Source organism: Lepus europaeus, chromosome 17 (assembly GCF_033115175.1).
Source record: "Lepus europaeus isolate LE1 chromosome 17, mLepTim1.pri, whole genome shotgun sequence".
Taxonomy (NCBI): domain Eukaryota; kingdom Metazoa; phylum Chordata; class Mammalia; order Lagomorpha; family Leporidae; genus Lepus; species Lepus europaeus.
The window spans coordinates 36,370,869-36,392,633 of NC_084843.1; the positions used below are offsets into that span (position 1 = coordinate 36,370,869).

The window sequence follows — 21,765 nt, forward strand, 5'->3', positions numbered from 1 at the left end:
CTGCAGTGCTGACATCCCACATGGGCACAGGTTCGAGTCCCGGCTGCTGTGGCCTGGGAAAGTAGTAGAAGATGGCCCAGCTCCCTGCATCCCTGCACCTGAATGAGAGGAGACCTGGAGTAACCTCCTGGCTCCTGCCTTGGGATCAGCTCAGAAGTGGCCATTGCGGTCATTTGGGAAAGAGAACTAGTGGAATGGAAGACCTCTTTCTCTGGCTCTACCGCTCTCTGTAACTCTTTCAAATAAATAAAATAATTATAAAAAAAAGTGATAATTAATAAGAATTATAGTTACTATACGTGCAGCTTCCTTTCAAAGGGTTACCTCAAGATTGAGAGATGCAGGAGAAATTGTTGCAATTATAGATGTTCTCGTACGCCCCCCAAGAGAATCCTGGAGGATTCTAGTTAGTTTAGATTCTCGATAAGGAACATGAGGTGTTCTTTCCACAAGAGCAGTAATGACCCTTCCCAAGGTCAACAGGGACTGATTGATATTTCCAGCTTCTCGGGCTCTCTTGTCAACAGCTCCAGAACGACCAATATTTTCACTTCCTGCAAGATCAACCTTAAATTTTAAAAATAAACAGTTTATTGGATTTGAATTCAAAGACTTTCATTCTCATATATACAGAATGTATTAAATAAAGAATAACATGATTTTTCTCATAATTAACACATTTCTTCAACAAAGCTGTTAACCCAGAATACAAAATCATGGTCTAGAAGCATAAATTTTCCATGTGCTCTGTTAGTTGGTCAAGAATGAAACACTAAGGTAGACACTTACCAGGTTCAACTTTCCAATTTTAACAAGCTCTTCTCCATCAATTGTAGTTTCCTTCATATGTATCGTAACAGAGAAAACTGAGTGGGAACGACTATAAAACAAGATGAAATTGCCCAGTCATGATCATGTAAAACATTTGCTTCCTATAAAATACTGAAAAACAGGAAAGGAGGATCTAAATACCAAAGGCAGAGCAAGATATTATCAGACAGGAAGTATCAATACTGGTGCTTTCCTTATAAATCTCAAGTCAATTATCAAAGTCCCTTCTTTACACCACACAATCTAGGTATGTGACTCACACATTTTTTTTTAATATTTACTTATTTATTTGAAATCAGAATTAGAGAGAAAAGGAGAGACAAAGACCTTCCATCTGTTGGTTCACTCCCCAAATGGCCACAATGACCAGGACTGGGCCAGACTGAAGCCATGAGCTAGGAGCTTCTTCTGGGTCTCCCAAGTGGGCACAAGGGCCCAAGGACTTCAGCACTCCTCTATTGCCTTTCCAGGCACACCAGCAGTGAGCTGGATCTGAAGCAGAGCTGCTGGGACCTAAACTTGGCTTAACCCATTCTACCACGGCACTGGCCCCTGAACCACACACCTTGACCCATTCCAATTTGACTTCCTTGGGGTTCTTAACTCCCTTTAAAAAAAACTTTGGCTTATTTATTTTCATTTTATTTGAAAATAGAGATAACCAGAGAGAAATCTTCCATCTGCTAGTTCACACCTCAAATGCCTACACAACAGTCACATCTGGGTCAACCCATCTCAGGAGCCTGGAACTTAATCTTGGTTTCCCATTTGTGTGGCAGGGACCCAAGAACTTGAGCCATCATCTGCTGCCTCCCAGGATGTGCACTAGCAGGAAGCTGGATGGAAGCAGAGTAGTTGGGAGTCCAAAAAGGCACCCCACTATGGAATGCAGGCATCCCAAGCAGAGACCTAACTGCTGTGCCACATGTCCACTCCCTTAATTCCTTTTTTTTTTTTCTTTTTAAGATTTATTTATTTTAAAGCCAGAGTTGAGAGAGAGAGAGAGAGAGAGAGCGAGCAAGCAACAGCTGGGACTGGGCCAGGAACTTCATCTGGGTCTCCCATGTGGGTACAGGTGCCCAAGCACTTGGGCCACCTTCTGCTGCTTTCTAGGCACATAAGCAGGGAGCTGAACAGAAGTAGACAGCTGGGGAATCAAACCAGCACTCATATAGGATGCCAGCATGCCACAGGGCTGCCCCGCCGCGCCCTGTATTATTTTTTTTTTAAGATTTGTTTATTTGAAAGTCAGAATTATAGAGAGAGAGAAGGAGAGGCAGAGAGAAAGAGAAAGAGAGAGGGAGAAAGGTCTTCCATCCACTGGTTCACTTCCCAACTGGCTGCAACGGCCAGAGCTGTACTGATCTGAAGCCAGAAGCCAGGAGCTTCTTCTGGGTCTCCCACGTGGGTGCAGGGCCTCAAGGACTGGGCCATCCTCTACTGCTTTCCCAGGCCATAGTAGAGAGCTGGATCGGAAGTGGAGCAGCTGGGTCTTGAACCCGCACCCATATGGGATACTGGCACTGCAGGCAGCGGCTTAACCCTCTATGCCACAGCGCTGGCCCCGCTCCATAATTCTTTTTTTTGTTTTTGTTTTTTTTGACAGGCAGGGTTAGGCAGTGAGAGAGAGAGACAGAGAGAAAGGTCTTCCTTTTGCTGTTGGTTCACCCTCCAATGGCCACCGCGGCGGGCACATCCTGCTGATCCGAAGCCAGGAGCCAGGTGCCTCTCCTGGTCTCCCATGTGGGTGCAGGGCCCAAGCACTTGGGCCATCCTCCACTGCACTCCTGGGCCATAGCAGAGATCTGGCCTGGAAGAGGGGCAACCGGACAAGAATCTGGCACCCTAACCAGGACTAGAACCCGGTGTGCCGGCGCCGCAAGGCGGAGGATTAGCCTATTGAGCCACAGCGCCGGCTCGCTCCATAATTCTTAAAAAGAAAACAAAGCGAGGGAGGAAAGGATGGCTTTCTTACCTAGAGTATGCATTCATCAGTGTCGCTGCAGTTGTCCTTTTTGCTGCCCCCTTCTCCAAAATCTGATAGACTTCATCCTTATTATGTACTGTAATTTCTTCTAAACCTTTGATTATCACTCCTCTCTGAACAAGTATCAAAAATAACCCATTAGATGTGTCAAAAAAATGTATACTGACTTCTCAAAGCCTCATACATTAAAATTTAGAGATATTTTCCTTCTCAAAGTCTTAGTTACCTTGTTACGAGGATCATCAAACATCTGTAGTCGCTCAGAAACGTCAGAAGATGGATTAAGCAGATCAAAAAGTTCTTCATTATAGATTTCCAACAGAGATACTTTGACTGAAAATTCAGTACCGTTATCAGTAAGTTTCTCAAAAATTTGATGAAGTGTACGTGGAATTATACCAGCCAAGGGATCCTGAAATGATAATATTAATAAGGATTAAAATAAAAGAGTATAACACATACTTGAATAACAAGAGCCTCATTGTACATTTAAACATAAGCACGGCTGGATTCTGTATTCATGGACTACACAGACTCTGATTCAACCAACACGGACTGAAAAATACATGGGAGGGGCCAGTGCTGTGGCACAGAGGGCCTGGCATCCCATGTGAGAACGGCTTCAAGTCCTAGCTCTTTCACTTCCAATCCAACACCCAGCTGATGTGCCTGGGAAGGGAGCAGAAGATGGCCCAAGTACTTGGACCCCTGCCACCTACAGGGATACCCAGATTGAATTCCTGGCTTTGGCCTGGCTCAGTACCAGCTTTTGCAGACATTTGGGAAGTGAATGGGGAATACTTTTCTCTCCATCTTTCATTGTCTCATTGTAACACTGCTTTTCAAATAATCTTTTAAAAAATGAAAATATATGGGAACAAACAATACTTATTACATCTACATTGAACATGTACAGAATTTTTCTTGTCATTATTCCCTAAATGATACAACACAACAACTGTTTCTATGGCATTCACATTGTATTAGGTATTACAGATAATCTAAAGATATTTAGAGTATGTAGTTATTTAAAGTATGTAAGATGTGTATATTCAAATATATGTATGTAAGAAACTTGGGTGTAGATTTTGGTATCCAAAGGGAATCCTAGGACCAATTTCCTATGGAAACTATGACCATATACCAAAGCAAATTACAAACTAAACTAATCTAATGTTAGAGATCTGTCATACCCGTTAGCCATTTTCATGTGTGAACATTACAAAGAAACTAACTGAACCAAGCTAATTATAAAGTCAAGTTCAATAATCCTATTCAACTCTCCTCATAAGAACATAATACCAAGAACCATTGCTGCAACACTTCCAACACTGGTATCCCATATGGATACATCCCATATGGGCGCCAGGCCAGTTCGAGTCTTGTCTGTTGCACTGCTGATTCACCTCCCTGCTAACGTGCCTCGGAGAGCAGCAGAGGACTGCCCAAGTGCTTGGCCTCTGCACCATTGTGGGAGATCAGGATTGCGGCCATTTGGGGAATGAACCAGAATATGGAGGAGCTCTCTCTGTGTCTCTCCCTCTCTCTCTTTAATTCTGCCTTTCGAATAAAGAAATCTCAAAAAATAAAAAAACCCTAATACATAATTGTAATGTAATCAGAAAAACAGCTCATCTAAAAGCATATTCCCTAATTCTGACATAAAATAGGGCTGTTTGTCAAATATCCACATATCCTTAATAAAATTATCATAAGCCTCTAAGTGCTATGTCTTAAGCCTAGTCCATATTGCTTATGGATAGAATTCTGTAACTTTATTGTCCCAATGTCAAGTAAGTTAATGACACAACTATGTAAGCACTAGGAAAAAGGATTTATCTAAATGTCAATAACTTGGAAATTTAGTAATTAAACTCATTTACTGTCCCACTTGGGTGCAGGGGCCCAAGCACTGCAGCCATCTTCCACTGCTTTCCCAGGTGCATCAGCAGGGAGCTGGATAGGAATAGAAGCAGAACAGCTGGAACTGGAACTGGCGCCCATAAGAGATGAAGGCAGCGGCTTTTCCTACTATACCACAATGCTGCCCCTAATTTAAACACTGCTGATGTAGGTGTTTGGCAAAGAGGTTAAGCTGCTACTTGGAACATACATATTCAAGTCCCAGCTTAACTCACCATCCTGGCACCTGCTGATACACCGCCTTGGATGCAGCAGGTAATGGCTTAAGTAGTTGGGTCCCTGTCACCCACACTGGGACCTGGATCAGTCTCTTGGTTCCTGGCTTTAATCTGACTCAGACCCTACTGCTGCAGCCATTTGGGGAATGAACCAGCAGATGGGAGACCACTTCCTCTCTCTTTCACTTCTCCCTATTTCTCTACCTTTCAAATAAACAGAATTTTTTTTAAAAAGGAAGCAAATTTAAAAGAATTTTTGATGAGGGCCAGCGCTGTGGCACAGCGGGTTAACGCCCTGCCTGAAGCACCAGCATCCCATATGAGCACCGGTTCTAGTCCCAATTGTTCCTCTTCTAATCCAGCTTTCTGCTATGGCCTGGGAAAGCAGTAGAAGATGGCCCAAGTGCTTGGTCTCCCACATGGGAGACCTGGAAGAAGTTTCTGGCTCCTGGCTTCGGATCGGCGCAGCTCTGGCCGTTGCGGCCATCTGGGGAGTGAACCAGCGGAAGGAAGACCTCTCTCTCTCTGTATCTACCTCTCTCTGTAACTCTGTCTTTTAAATAATTAAAATCAATCTTAAAAAAAAAAAAAAAAACCTTTTGATGAACATCTTTGTGAAATGTACTATATGCTTAGTACAATACTGTAATACAGTGATCTTAATTTCTTGAATACTCAAGATCATCATTAATAAAGTACCACATTGCCTCTTGCTATGTTAACTTTTGAGACTTATTTCCACACTACAAAGTCCTCCCCTCCAAGCACTACTGATACTCAAACTTCACCACAAGGTAGTAGTCCTCCTTTTCCTGTGGTCTCACTACTTGTGGTCAATCACAGTCCAAAAACATTAAATGGAAAATCCCAGCAACAAACTATTTGTAAGTTTTACATTGCATGCCCTTCTGAGTAGCATGACAAAATCTTCCCCCATCCTGCCTGTTAGTCATTTAGTAGCTGTCTAGTTATCAGACTGACCATCGCGTGTATGTTATCAGACTGACCATCGCGTGTATCACAGTGTTTGTGTCTTTTACTTAACAGCGGCCCTGAAGTGTAAAGGTACTGCTGCCAGCAACTCTGAAAGCCAAAACAAAGGCCACAAGTGCTTCCTTAAAGTAAAAAGGTGAAAGCACAGGGCTGGCGCTGTAGCTTAGTGGATAATGCCACACCAAGTGACACTGGCATCCCACATGGATACCAGTTGGAATTCCAACAGCTCCACTTCCAATCCAGCTCCCCACTAGTGTGCCTGGGAAAACAGCGAAGGATGGCCCAAGTACTTGGGCCTCTGCACCCACGAAGGAGACCTGGAGGAAGCTCCAGCCTCCTGGCTTCAGGTGGCCCAATGCCAGGTATTGTGGCCATTTGGGGAGTGGGCCTGCAGATGGAAGATCTCTCTCCCTCTCTATCCCCTCTCTGTAACTCTGCTTTTCAAATAAATAAGTCTTTAAAAAAGTGAAAGCACAATAAGATATTCTGACAGAGAGACCACATTCATATAACTTTTATTACAGTATATTATTATAATTGTTCTATTTTATTATTATTGTTCATCTTACTCTATCAACATAAATTAAATGCTATCACAAATATGTATGTATAGGAAAAAAACATAGCATATATATAGGGTTAGATACTATCCAAACTGGCACAGAAGAGATTAAAGTATGTCATAAACAATAAGTACCTCCTCCCAGGTGTACACTTCATTAGGTGACCTTTCACCTTCCATTGTGAAGGTTTTTCCAGTGCCAGTTTGGCCATATCTGTCAAGAATAACAACAACGTTAAATCAAAACCAAATACATGTATCTAAATATTTTTAACAACTTGATAGTGTTCACTTACGCAAAGATGGTGCAATTATAGCCCATAATAACTTCATCCAGAATTGGGCAAACAACACTTCGGTAAACATCAATTTGTTTAGTAGATGCTCCAAAAACCTATCAAAAAAAAAATTCTTAAAACTCAAAAGTACTCATTTCAATAATTTTGTTTTTAGTATACTAATTCCACCCACTGGAGACCATATGACAACTTGAAGAAATAACTGAAATGTGTAAGTATATACCATTTTTCTAGGGGAAACATGTATATTAGGATTACTTTACATTGTGGACACTCTAGAAGTAGCAGTATTTTAGGAAGAAGATAAATACCATATCAAAAGTATATGTTTTCCTTGAGCTCTTGTCAGCCAATCCTCCAGTTCGTACACTCACTTCTTTCCGTACATTATCACACTCAACTACTGAATGGGCATTAGCTTTCCTTTCTGCCAAATTAAAGGGTCTGTAGAAAGAAATACATAAAGTTATTCAAGAACTCTCAGGTACCAGGTTATCAATGACATTTTTGTTGACTACATTAGTCAGAAAAAATGTGGGGGTGGGCATTTGGTCTTGAACTGAAGCAGTTAGTTGAAAAGCCTGCATCTCATATCTGGGTGCCTGGGTACTATTGCTAGCTCCAGCTCTGTAAATACCTAGCACAAAATTAGAAGTAGATAAAAATAATAACTAATGTGATAAGTCCTTTCTATGTGCCTGGGACTCGTGGCTCTAGGTACTTTAAATGAACTTTAAATGAATGGTCCCTAAAATACTGTGAAGTTGGTAATATTGCTAGCCCCATTTTTCAAATAAGGCAACAGAATCAGAAGAGTTAGGTTTCCTAAGCAGACTGGGTCAGAGTCCTATTCTATTTAAATGCCTAAGCAGGTAGTACTTGCTTCAAAAATTACCTCCTCTAGAGCCCTTCCCACTACATAAGGCTTCCACGCCTGCCCCAACCTAGACTACATTCAACTTTTGTTCCTACAGCACCTTTTTATATTCCCTTTCTAAACACCACCTCTCAGAATCATGGTTTCTACTAGACCTCAGGTACCTGGAGTTCCTGTTTAGTTTGCTGTTTTCCTAGTGCCTGTAATTATGCTTGGCACACAGTAGGGACTCAAATATCTGTAAACTACATTACTTAATAAATGTCATCCTAAGAAGAATGATGGGAAAACTTAAAAAAAAAAAAACAAAAAACAACAACAAAAAAAAACACCATAGTACCTAGAGTGGCATACATAAAATATTTGTATTCTTAATACATGCCTGGGTCAGAAAGACGCGTACTCTTGATCTGAGCTCATTTTTCCCACTGAATATCTCTCTCAGATTTTAGAAGGAAGTGCCAAATAGGAAATTATTTTCCTCTTATCACTAAAAAAACCAAACTGCTATTTACTTAAGCAGGATAACCTCAACTTCCTCTGACATATTTCTGAGTGGCCAGAGACCAAATTTGTGATCCCAGGAAATAACAGCTCTCAGGTATTGTCTGGCAATGCTGTCATCTGCCAAGTGTACTGACTTACCTAAGACACATAACCCAGATGATTCCGCGGTAATACCAAAGGTTCAACAAAACTAAGTCAAAACCTACTTTGGGGGTAAGCGCCGTGGCATAGCAGGTAAAGCCACCGCCTGCAGTGCCGGCATCCCATATGGGTGCCGGTTTAAGACCCGACTGCTCCACTTCTGATCCAGCGCTCTGCTATGGCCTGGGAAGCAGTAGAAGATGGCCCAAGTCCTTGGGCACCTGCACCTGTGTGGGAAGACCCAGAGGAAGCTTCCAATCGGCACAGCTGCAACCATTGAGGCCAACTGGGGAGTGAACCAACAGATGGAGGACCTCTCTCTCTCTCTCTACCTCTCCTCTCTCTGTGTAACTCTTTCAAATAAGTAAATATTTAAAAAAACAAAAAGCCCTACTTTCACCAACCGAGGCCAACCAGCGGGATAAATTGTTTCCATGTGCCAGCCCTGTGCTTTCACCTTTTCACTTTAAGGTTTTAGCTTTTCCAATCAGTCTATTATTCCTAGCATCCCTAAACCAACCTCTTGCCTGGATATGTGATTCAGTTACCAAACGAATACCACTCATGTTGTCAGGAAATTCACACAGATGGCACCTTTCTAAAAGTTATCAGAACTCCCAGAGTTCTTACCTGTGCTGTAAGCACATTGCCAAGCCTTTATTTTCCTACCCAGACATCTCTGATTAGAAATTACAATGATTCTAGTGATCACACTAACAAACCCATCAAATTCGTTGGCTAAAATACCATTACTTAAAAACTCAAGACAACCAAAATCATGATGGGAGAACAAGAATAAAGAAAGTTCTATCATGTGAATAAGTGCTAATTCATGTTTCACAGACAGTCATTAAGTACTAGACACTGGGTTTATAGCAGTGAACAAAGTAAAGTATTAAAAAAAAAAATCCCAAACACCTATTTCCTGTTCTCAGGGAGTTTTTTAACCTGGTTATGGGTGGGAGAAAGACAACTATCAAAAAAGAAATAAAAATGTTAGGTGCAGATAACCTAGAAATGACAATAAATAAAGCAGATTAAAAGGGATATGAAGTGATGATAGGGAAACATAGGTGGCTGTTATTTTATGGTAGTCAAGGAGTGTGGATCTGGTGAAGATAACTTTTTAAACAGTTATTTATTTATTTTAGAAGATGCTATGAATATCATTTTGATCTTGTGTGAATATATGCAAAAGGAAAAAAATATGTTTACGTGGAAAGTAGAGTTAGAAAGGAGAAACAGAGAGGAATCTTCCATCCACTGGTTCATTCGCCAACTGGCTGCAATGGCCAGGCCTGGGCCAGGCTAAAGCCAGGAGCCAGGTCTCCCACTTAGGTGGGGGTAGCAGGGGTCTAAGTATTTGGGCCATCTTCTGCTGCTTTCCCAGGCACATGAGCAGGGAGCCGGATCAGAAGTTGAGAGGCTGGGGCTCAAACAGGAGTTATTTTTTTTTAAAGATTTATTTATTTACTTGAAAGTCAGAATTACACAGAGAGAAGAGGCAGAGAGAAATGTCTTCCATCCGCTGGTTCACTCCCCAGTTGGCCACAAAGGCTGGAGCTGCACCCATCCAAAGCCAGGAGCCAGGAGCTTCTTCCGGGTCTCCCACATGGGTGCAAGGGCCCAAAGACTTGGGCCATCTTCTATTGCTTTCCCCAGGCCATAGCAGAGAGCTGGATAGGAGCAACTGGGACTCGAACCGGCGCCCATATGAGATGCTGGCACTGTAGGCGGTGGCTTTACCCGCTACGCCACAGTGCCGGCCCCTCAAACAGGAATTCTGATACAAGATGCTGGAGTCATAGGAAGTGGCTTAACCCACTGTGCCACAATGCCAGCCCCAAAGGTGCTATTTTTTGCAAAAATCTAGAAAGTGAAGGAATGAGTCATGTAGATAATTTGGTGCAAAAGTTTTAAAAGCAGTGAGAACAGAAATTGTGAATGAAACCCTGAGATAAAACCTAGTAAGGATGTATTTTTAAAATATACGTGTACGGGGGCCAGCACTGTGGTGTAGCGGGTAAAGTTGCAGTCTGCAGTGCCATCATCCCATATAGGCACCAGTTTGGGTCCTGGCTGCTCCACTTCCAATCCAGCTCTCTGCTATGGCCTGGGAAGGTGGTGGAAGATGGCCCAAGTCCTTGGGCCCCTGTACCCGCGTGGGAGACCTGGAAGAGGCTCCTGGTTTCTGGCTTTGGACTGGTGCAGCTCCAGCTATTGCGGCCATCTGGGGAGTGAACCGGAGGATAGAGGGCCTCTCTCTCTCTCTTTCTGTAGCGCTGCCTTTCAAATAAATAAATTAAATCACCTCGCTCTGTAACTCTGCCTTTCAAATAAATAAAATAAATCTTTTTAAAAAAAGATTTATTTATTTGAAAGGCAGAGCCACAGAAAGAGAGAGAGAGAGGTCCTCTATCCTCCGGTTCACTCCCCAGATGGCCGCAACAGCTGGAGCTGCACCAGTCCAAAGCCAGAAACCAGGAGCCTCTTCCAGGTCTCCCACGCGGGTACAGGGGCCCAAGGACTTGGGCCATCTTCCAACACCTTCCCAGGCCATAGCAGAGAGCTGGATTGGAAGTGGAGCAGCCTGGACTAGAACCAAAGCCCATATGGGATGCCGGCACTTCAGGCCAGGGCATTAACCTGCTGCGCTACAATGCCAGTCCCTCAAATAAATAAATAAATCTTAAAAAATATATATATATATATATATGTGTGTGTGTATAGGGCCTGCACTGTGGTATAGTGTATTAAGCCTATGGCAACGGCATCCGGTATGGGTGCCAGTTTGAGTTCCAGCTGCTCCATTTCCATTCCAGCTTCCTACTAACGCACCTGGAAAAGCAGTGGAAGATGGCCTGAGTGCTTGGGCCCTTGCACCCACATGGGAGACATTAATGAAGCTCCTGGCTCCTGGCTTCAGCCTAGCCCAGCCCTGGCCATTGTGGCCATTTGGTGAGTAAACCAGTGGATGGAAGATCAATCTCTCTCTCTCTCCCTCTCCTTTCGTAATTCTGACTTTTAGATAAGTAAATCTTTTAAAAAAAAAAAAAATGCGTGTCTGTGTGCTTAAACAATCGAGGATCAAAGAGGAAATCATAAGGAAATTACTTAGAGTGAAAAAACCCACAACATTATCAAAATTTATGTGTTGCAGCAAAAGCCGTAATAAGGGGGAAACTTTTAGCTATAAACACATTTAAAATCAGTAAAGATCTCATGTCAACATCCTAATTTTACAACTTAAGGAACTAGTAAAACAAGCCAAACCCAAAGCCAGCAGAAGGAAGAAAATAATAAAGATTAAAGCAGAGATAAAAGAGAAGGGGATCTGTACTGTGGCGCAGTAGGTTAAGCTGCTGCTTACAATGCTGGCACGTCATATCTGAGCACTGTCCTAGTCCTCACGAGTCCACTTCGATCCAGTTCCCTGCGAATGTGCCTGGGAAAGCGGCAGAAGATGACCCAAGTATTTAGCCCCTGCCACTCATGGGAGAAACCTGGATGGAATTCCAGGCTCCTGGATTCAGCCTGGCCCAGACCTGGCTATTATGGACATCTGGGGAGTGAACCAGCAGATGGGAAATCTCTGTCTCTCCCCCGCTCTCTGTGGCAGAGTTAGAGAGAGAGAGAGAGAGAGAGAGAGAGAGAGAGAGAGAGAGATCTTCTATTCACTGGTTCACTCCCTAAATAGCCACAATGGCCAAGGCTGGGCCAGACAGAAGCCATGAGGCAGGAGCTTCATTTGAGTCTCTCATGTGCATGCCAGGTCCCAAACACTTGGGCCATCTTCCTCTGCTTTCCCAGATGCATTAGCAGGGAGCTGGATTGGAAGTGGTACATTTGGAGACACAAAGAGAGATCTTCCATCTGCTAGTTCACACCCCAGATGGTTGCAACAGCTAGCACTGGGCCAGGCCAAAGCCAGGAGCTTCTTCTAGCTCTCCATGAGGGTAGCAGGGGCCCAAATCTACTGCTGATTTTCCCAGGCCACTAGCATGGAGCTGGATCAGAAGTAGAGCAGCCAGGTCATGAACTGGTGCCATCATGGAATGGACAGCATTGCAGGTGATAGTTTAACTGATTACACCAAAATGCTGGCCCCAAATAAATAAATCTTAAAAAAAAAAAAAGAGGCCGGTGCCGCGGCTCAATAGGCTAATCCTTCGCCTAGCGGCTCCGGCACACCGGGTTCTAGTCCCAGTTGGAGCACCGGATTCTGTCCTGGTTGCCCCTCTTCCAGGCCAGCTCTCTGCTGTGGCCAGGGAGTGCAGTGGAGGATGGCCCAAGTGCTTGGGCCCTGCACCCCATGGGAGACCAGGATAAGCACCTGGCTCCTGCCATCGGATCAGTGCGGTGTGCCAGCCGCAGCGCTCTGGCCACAGTGGCCATTGGAGGGTGAACCAACGGAAAAAGGAAGACCTTTCTCTCTGTCTCTCTCTCTCACTGTCCACTCTGCCTGTCAAAAAAAATAAAAAATAAGGCCGGCGCCATGGCTCAACAGGCTAATCCTCTGCCTTGCGGCGCCGGCACACCGGGTTCTAGTCCTGGTCGGGGCGCCGGATTCTGTCCCGGTTGCCCCCCTTCCAGGCCAGCTCTCTGCTATGGCCCGGGAGTGCAGTGGAGGATGGCCCAAGTGCTTGGGCCCTGCACCCCCTGGGAGACCAGGATAAACACCTGGCTCCTGCCATCGGATCAGCGCAGTGCACCAGCCGCAGCGCGCCAGCCGCGGTGGCCATTGGAGGGTGAACCAACGGCAAAGGAAGACCTTTCTCTCTGTCTGTCTCTCTCGCTGTCCACTCTGCCTGTCAAAAAAAATAAAAATAAAAAATTAAAAAATAAATTAAAAAATAAAAAAAATTTTTAAAAAGAGTGGCAGGAGTGGGGGGGAGGTGGGGGCGGCGGTACTGTAATGTAGCCAGTAAAGCACTGCCTTCAGTGCTGGCATCCCATATGGGCGCCGGCTCTAGTCCCGGCTGCTCCACTTCCAATCCAGCTCTCTGCTGTGGCCTGGGAAAGCAGTAGAAGACGGCCCAACTCCTTGGGCCCCTGCACCTGCATGGGAGACCCAGAGGAGGCTCTTGGCTTCGGATCAGCACAGCTGTAGCAGTTGCAGCCATCTGGGGAGTAAACCAGCTGACGGAAGGCCTCTCTCTTCTCTCTCTCTGCCTCTGCCTCTCTAAAAAGTAAAATAAATAAATCTTTCAAAAAAATGAGAAAAAGAATTTTGCAGGCCATACAAACATATCTGAGAAGGAATTAATACAATCAGAATTTATATAATTCAACAACAAAACCAAGTTTAAAAATGGGCACAGGGGCCGGTGCCGTGGCTTAACAGGCTAATCCTCCGCCTTGAGGCGCCGGCACACCGGGTTCTAGTCCCGGTTAGGGTGCCGGATTCTATCCCGGTTGCCCCTCTTCCAGGCCAGCTCTCTGCTATGGCCCCGGGAAGGCAGTGGAGGATGGCCCAAGTCCTTGGGCCCTGCACTCGCATGGGAGACCAGGAGAAGCACCTGGCTCCTGGCTTCGGATCAGCGAGATGCGCCGGCCGCAGCAGCCATTGAAGGGTGAACCAACAGCAAAGGAAGACCTTTCTCTCTGTCTCTCTCTCTCACTATCCACTCTGCCTGTAGAAAAAAAAAAAAAAAAATGGGCACAGGACTTCAATAGACATTTCTCCAAAGAAAATATACAAATGGCCAATAAGCCCATGAAAAGATGCTTAACATCATTCATCATTAATCATCAGGGAAACGCAAATCAAAACTATAATGAAATACCACTCCATATCCACTAGGAAGGATACTATCCAAAAAACAGAAAATAACAAGTACTGATGAGGATATGAAGAAATTGGAATCCTTGTACAGTTTTGGAGGGAATGTAAAATGGTACAGCCACTGTGAAAAACAGTATGATGCAAAAATTAAAAAAACAGAAAAGGAATGAAAGAAGGATGGGGATTGAGAGAAATAGAGGAAGGGAAGGAAATATGGTTATCTTATAATTGTACCTATGAAATACAGGGAAACTGTTCTCCTTGTATTAAAATTGTTTCAGAACTATTATATTTACTAAAGCTTTTATACATTAGAAAAAGAAGAAGAATAGGGACTGTCATTGTGATGTAGCTGGAAAAGCCACTGCTTGCAATGTAGGCATCCCATATGGGCACCACTTCGTGTCTTAGCTATTCCACTTCCAATCCAGCTCCCTGCTAATGGCCTGGAAAAGTAGAGGAACATGGCCAGAGTGTTTGGGTCTGCGCTACCCTCATGAGAGATGTGGAAGAAGATCCTGGCTTCGACCTGGCACAGCACTGACCGTTGCAACCTTCTGGGGAGTGAACCAGTGGAGGGACAATCTCTCTCTCTCTCCCTCTCTCTATAACTCTGACTTTCAAATAAATGAATAAATCATTTTTTAAAAAGGTAGTATATTAGTTCTTAAAAAATTTTTATGTGATTCAGTAATTGCACTTCTGGCTAACTGGCAAAAAGACCTGAAAACTAGGCCTTGAAGGGATACCTTTATAGCAACATTATTCACAATAGCCAATATGGGTAACCATCCCAAGTGTCTACTGACAGACAAATGAATAAGCAGAATGTGATACATTGATGTAACGGGATATTATTGAGCCTAAAATGAAGAAAATTCTGAGTAACAACATGAACCTTGATGACATTAAGAGAAGCCAGTTACAAAGATACTGTATGAAGACTCCATTTTCATATACATTATTTTGAGTAGTCAAAACTATGGTCAGCTAATTGTGCTTATCAAGGAATAGGGTGAGAGGGAAATGGGGAGTTATTGTTGAAAAAATATAGAATTTGAGTTTTTCAAGATTAAAACAGTTATAGAAAAGAACGGCGGTGATAGGTCACAATATCACAAATGTACTTACTATTACTTAACTGTACACTTGAAGAGAGTTAAAAAGATAAATTTTCTATTATATATATTTGGAGCACAATCTTTAAAATCAGGAAAAATTGGAGGGTGGGTATTTGTAAGGGGGGTGGGGGTCAGAAAGTTGGCCAGTAGCATGAAGGGATCTGTTAACTTCAGCCTCTGGGTCAAATCCGGCCCTTGCCCTGCCAAAGATCTAAAGTGATTTTTACAGTTGTAAAGGGTTATGAAAGAAAAAGAGAAAGGACTATGCAACAGGGACCACGTGCAGTCTGCAAAGTCTACAGTTTAAATTAAAATAAACATTTCTTGTCTGGGGCCTTTACAAAAAAGATATGCCCACCCACTAGGGTCTCATAACTCCTAAGTTGCTTACTTATTTAAAGTTTAATGACATATTTGCAGGAGGAAGTCTATTTGAAACAGAAAAAGCTAACCTGAAAAGAAAAGCAAGGGCCGGCGCGGCTCACTAGGCTAATCCTCCGCCTTGCGGCGCCGGCACACCGGGTTCTAGTCCCAGTTGGGGCACCGGATTCTGTCCCAGTTGCCCCTCTTCCAGGCCAGCTCTCTGCTGTGGCCCGGGAGTGCAGTGCAGGATGGCCCAAGTGCTTGGGCCCTGCACCCCATGGGAGACCAGGAGAAGCACCTGGCTCCTGCCATCGGATCAGCGCAGTGCGCTGGCCGCAGCGCGCCAGCCGCGGTGGCCATTGGAGGGTGAACCAACGGAAAAAGGAAGACCTTTCTCTCTGTCTCTCTCTCTCTCACTGTCCACTCTGCCTGTCAAAAAAATAAATAAATAAAATAAAAAATAAAAAAAGAAAAAAAAGAAAAGCAAAATCTCTGTATACCAAAAATTACTGTAGATATCAGAAACAAACACTTTTTATTGTAATAAAACCAGAAGAACTCTCTTCTAAGGCACGGCTTGAAATGTATGAGACCAAAAAAAAATCAAGTTCAAGATAATGGTTAAAAACGGATGGAGGAAGAGCCACGCAGTTGGGGACACAGGCGGCTGCAGCTGTAAGGGTTGTCTCGTTTCTTGATCTGGGTGATGGATACACAAATATTTGCTACATTGTTCTTCATAACTTTTTATAAATCTGAAGTAGTTTGTAACAATTAAAAAAATGAAAGAAAATAAAAGCACACAGAAAAGGTACTACTGCCTAGTTTCATTAAACAACCAAAATAACTTGAAATTTGCATTCATCATACATGCTTTTTTTTTTTTTTTTCCAGTCTTCAAAGCAAGTTAGTATTAACAAAAGCCCCGGAGTGCAACTGGTATGCATCATTAACTCGACTTAAGATCCCCATCAAATTTTCTCTCTGGCACCTCGTCTAGGAACCTAGTCATCCCCTTTGACTCAAGTCATCAGGGCTGAGTAAACAACAATCTAAGAAACTTTGTTGATCTGGCTTTTTGAACATAACAAATCCACACACGTTTGGATTTACAGAAAAGTTGCAACAGCTTCCTTTGACAAGAGCAACAAAAGCGAACACACAGAATACACCCAACACCAGTCAACGGTGGACAGCATCTAGAAAGTTGAATAAATCAGTCTCTAGTTAAGCAGCAGTTTCCACAGGTCTGTTCTTCCTCTACAGGCTCACTGTAAAGTTGAGAAGTTGTTTGGAACCAGTTGGAGGAGAAAGGAACACTTGGAGATAATCCCTCATCTGGAAAAAATCTGTCTCCCTCTGGTCTGTAAAGAAACAGGCAGATGAAACCACCAGGTACACCAGCTCAAGCTGTCTTGCTCCCTTAAACTCACAAGCTCACTTTACAAGTTAAATTTCCAGGTCTAACTAAAGGGACGTTTGCTTGTTTAGCAGAGCTGAAAACACCGCATGCAAGCAAACAAACAAACAAAAAAAGCGATTACTTTCTTAGAGCTGAAGATACACAAGCGATTACTTTTATAGAGAGGAAGATGATGACAATGGCAAGGTTAAGTGCTAAAACATCTGCGAAGGGAGACTCGGCTTGACTTCCAAGCCGACTGCATCGAGCAGCACTTCCAAGTGACACAGAAATCCCGACGTTTAAAGAAAGCCCTTCCCCTTACGTTCTCCCGAACAGCGTTTAATCACAGCCTGTGTGACACAGCCCTCGCTCTCCCCGGTACGTCTCACAGCAGCTTCATGTCACCTCGACCCAACAAAGAGAGGCTCGCGGACCCGTCTCCGCGCAGCGAGCTGAGCCCCGCACCTCCGAAGCCGCCAGGCTCTCCCTACCTGCATCTCACCACCACCTGGATGTTCTTCCCCTTCTCATCCTTCTTCTTCGCAGAGGAGTTCGGCTGCGACGCCATGACTGTCCTCGCCGAAAAATCGAGGCCCGGCCGCGGGCTCGGGCGACGCGGATCGACGAGGGGCTGGAAGCCCGCCGCGGGCCTGGCTGCCCACTCCCCCACCGGGTGCTGGCGTGCCCAGGAGCTCGGCGTCCCGGCTGTCCACGGGGGGCTCTGACTGGCCGCGGCGCCGGTCCCGAACCTGCCGTACCGGCCGAATCGCCAATCTCGTTTCCGCCCAGAAACCGAGCAACGACTCGGCGCCTCAATTTGAAAAAGGAGCCGAGTCGCCAAGCCAATGGCAGCGCGGGCGCGCAAGGCACCATGGGAAGCGGTGTCGTCACGGGAGCCCCGGCGTCGGGGGCGTGGCCTGCGGGACAGGAAAAGCCGATCTGCTTGCCGCCGCCGGTGTAAGCGGCGCGGAGACGGCGGACTGAGACGTTTCAGCGTGGCGTGGCTCGAACACGACGTCTCTAAACCAGAGTTCCCTCATCTGCAAAATGGAAGAAGTAGCAGCCGTCCCAGAGGGCTGCGGTGGGAAGGAATGAGCTCGGGTGGTAACTAGCTTAGAGCATACGGTGAACGCTCCGGAAGCGCAGGCCATGATCAGAGTTTTTAGGGAATTGCCACAGTGACGCGGAGCACGAAAGAGCGAGGTCCAAAGCGAACCGCCCTCCCGGAGTACAATTAGGGAGTCTTGAGAGGTAAAGCTAAAAACGAGTACCAAATCGTGAGGAAAAGGACCTTCGTGCCATTTGAAGAGCTGGGAATTTATCCCTTAGCTGTTAAGTCACATGGCTACGGGGTTCCAAGCTAGAAAGCAAGGTCGGATTTGTAGCGACTCATAGCACTCTGGGAGGTTACTCTGCCCTCGTCGCCGGCCTACAACTCCCGGCATGCCGCGCTCTCCAGGGCCTGCGGCACTCGCCGCTCGCCTACAACTCCCAGCATGCCGCGCTCTTCGGGGCCTGCGGCTCTCGCCGCCCGCCTACAACTCCCAGCAATGCCGCACTCGCAGGTGCTTCGACGCTCGGCGGCCGCCGGCTTGCCGTAGGCGAGCTACCGACTCAACTGCATTGCGGTTGTTGATCCGGCGGTGTAAGGTGAAGCTTGCGGGCCTAGGAAATACTGGATTAGAGGTCTGGGCCAGAGTCGGTTCCTGGAGCTGCGATTCTGGCCCACACTTATCCCACAGGGTTCTAGACATCTTTTTAGAGTCTAAAGTAACGGCTTGGTGCGGAGAAAGCTCTCTTGTTCCCTTGTGTTCGTCCAGTGACTTACCCCCTACTTACCCCTTGAGAAAGCGTCTCCATCCACAGCTCAGACCGCTCGCCATAGTTCTGCATAGCCAGCTGCTATCTCCTCACGGTAGACACGGTTCATCCGCATCTCGAGATGGACCTAACGAGAACAGACCTCTGTCCCCTTCCTTCCACCCTAATCTTTCTCATCTGGACGCTTGGTGTTAACTAGAACCTTTGATTCCTCCACAGCTTAGTGCAGCCCCATTGGTTTTATCTCCTCTCAGCACCCTAGTCCAAGGCTCTTTCCGCTTCATCGATCAGCTACAGGTTGCCTTGCTTTTCTCCTCCTGGCACTGCACTCACTCGGCAAGATCACATCCTTCATTTGCTTTTTGATCCTACAACAGCCTCTCATTGCTCTTGGAGTGGAACCCAAACTCCTTACTGTTCCCGGTTAGCTCCTCGTGCTCTGGCCTCTAGCGGCTTTCCACACATCTCTACCATGCTTCAGATCTTTCTACGTGCCCCCTTCTCCAACACACACCACTCAAAGCCTTTGTACCTGATGCCCCCTCTACCTCAGACTCTTCCCTAGTTCTTTACCTGGCTTGCCCATTTTCATCCTCCAGGCCTCAGCCCAACTTTGTGTATTAAAAGGTCTCTCCTGACCACGCTATCTTTTCTCTCTCTCTTTTTATTTATTTATTTGACAGAGTTACAGACAGTAAGAGAGAGACAGAGAGAGAGGTCTTCCTTCCGTTGGTTTACTCCCCAAATGGCCGCCACGGCTGGAGCTACGCCCATCCGAAGCCAGGAGCCAGGTGCTTCTTCCTGGTCTCCCATGCAGGTGCAGGGGCCCAAGCATTTAGGTCATCCTCCACTGCCCTCCTGGGCCACAGCAGAGAGCTGGACTGGAAGAGGAGCACCCGGGACTAGAACCCGGTGCCCATATGAGATGCCGACACCGCAGGCGGAGGATTAACTTAGTGCGCCACCGCGCCGGCCCTGATATCTTTTCTCTTTAAAAAAAAAAGATTTATTTTTGGCCGGTGCCACGGCTCACTAGGCTAATCCTCCGCCTGCGGTGCTGGCACACCAGGTTCTAGTCCCGGTTGGGGTGCCAGATTCTGTCCCGGTTGCCCCTCTTCCAGTCCAGCTCTCTGTTGTGGCCTGGGAGTGCAGTGGAGAATGGCCCAAGTGCTTGGGCCCTGCACCCTCACGGGAGACCAGGAAGAAGCACCTGGCTCCTGGCTTTAGATCAGCGCAGCGCGCTGGCCATAGTGGCCATTTGTGGGGTGAACCAACAGAAAAGGAAGACCTTTCTCTCTGTCTCTCTCTCTAACTCTGCCTGTCAAAAAATTTTTTTTTATTTCTGTGAAAAGCAGAGAAAGAGAGGAGACCTTCCATGTGCTGATTCACTCCCCTAATGGTCACAACAACCAGGCCAGGTCCAAGCCAAGAGCTCAGAACTCAGTTCTTGTCCCCACACAGATGACAGGGACCCAAGCACTTAGCTGTTACCTATCGCTCCGGGGTTGCACACCAGCAGGAAGCTGGATCTGCAGTGGAGCAATATGTGAACCCAGTGACTCCAGTATGGGGTGCAGGCAACCCAAGCAGTGACCCAGGTGCTATGCCAAATGCCCACCCCCAACCACTCTATCTAAAGCACATTTCTCTTACAATTTTTTGTCTCAGGACCCTGATTATTTACTTTGTAATACTACAGTCTGTAATTACATTGTGTATGTGTTGCCCCTCTGCCTGAATAGAATGTAAGTTTCATCAAGAACCTTGTTCATTATTGTCATTCTAGTATCTTGAACAGAGCTTTACACAAAGTAGTTGCTCAGTAAGTAGGTACTTGCATTGAAAGCCTGAAGGAAATTTAACCTCTCTCAGGCTTGGAGATAATAATAATTACTATTACAGTGAGCAGTAAAATAATAACATATAATGTAGTTGGCACATAATAGGCACACACAAAATACCTCCTTTTTCAGTAACAAGCATCTAAACAGTATTTTTTAAACTTTTTAAATTTTTTTTGACAGGCAGAGTTAGACAGTGAGAGAGAAAGAGAGAAAGGTCTTCCTTTTTCCGTTGGTTCACCCCCAAAGTGGCCGCTACGGCCGGCGCATTGCAGCCAGTGCGCTGCGCCGGTCCGATCTGAAGCAGAGAGCCAGGTGCTTCCTCCTGGTCTCCCATGTGGGTGCAGGGCCCAAGGACCTGGGCCATCCTCCACTGCACTCCCGGGCCACAGCAGAGAGCTGGACTGGAAGAGGAGCAACCGGGACAGATTCTGGCACCCCAACCGGCACTAGAACCCGATGTGCCGGCGCTGCAGGTAGAGGATTACCCTAGTGAGCCGTGGCACCGGCCTAACAGTATATTAACAATCTTGGGTTGCTGCAAGAAATTTAAGAGTTTCCAATTGATTTACAGATAACAGCTACATATCTTAGTCCATTTTCTGTTGCTATAGCAAGACCCAAGACCTGGTAATTTTTAAATTATATAAACAATAGAGCTTTATCTTTTTTTTTATTTTATTTTTTTATTTTTGACAGGCAGAGTGGACAGTGGGAGAGAGACAGAGAGAAAGGTCTTCCTTTTGCCGTTGGTTCACCCTCCAATGGCCGCCGCGGTTGGCGCGCTGCGGCCGGCACACCACGCTGATCCGATGGCAGGAGCCAGGTGCTTCTCCTGGTCTCCCATGGGGTGCAGGGCCCAAGCACTTGGGCCATCCTCCACTGCACTCCCTGGCCACAGCAGAGAGCTGGCCTGGAAGAGGGGCAACCGGGTCAGGATTGGTGCCCCGACCGAGACTAGAACCCGGTGTGCCGGCGCCGCAAGGCGGAGGATTAGCCTAGTGAGCCGCGGCGCCGGCCTAACAGTATATTAACAATCTTGGGTTGCTGCAAGAAATTTAAGAGTTTCCAATTGATTTACAGATAAC

General features: G+C 45.8%; 1 protein-coding gene across 1 annotated transcript in view; it reads right to left on the bottom strand.

Annotated features, from left to right (window-relative positions):
- Window positions 1-17,822, bottom strand: part of KIF11 (kinesin family member 11) — a 58,630-nt gene extending 40,808 nt beyond the window's left edge. Inside the window, exons 1-8 of the mRNA XM_062214563.1 lie at window positions 17,507-17,822; window positions 7,128-7,260; window positions 6,814-6,911; window positions 6,653-6,731; window positions 3,045-3,230; window positions 2,807-2,931; window positions 790-880; window positions 325-567 (exon numbers count right to left, since the gene is read on the bottom strand). Of these exons, the coding sequence (XP_062070547.1) occupies window positions 325-567; window positions 790-880; window positions 2,807-2,931; window positions 3,045-3,230; window positions 6,653-6,731; window positions 6,814-6,911; window positions 7,128-7,260; window positions 17,507-17,583 (1,032 nt within the window). The 5' untranslated portion in view covers window positions 17,584-17,822. The remainder of the gene's footprint in view (window positions 1-324; window positions 568-789; window positions 881-2,806; window positions 2,932-3,044; window positions 3,231-6,652; window positions 6,732-6,813; window positions 6,912-7,127; window positions 7,261-17,506) is intronic.
- Window positions 17,823-21,765: the final 3,943 nt, after the last annotated feature.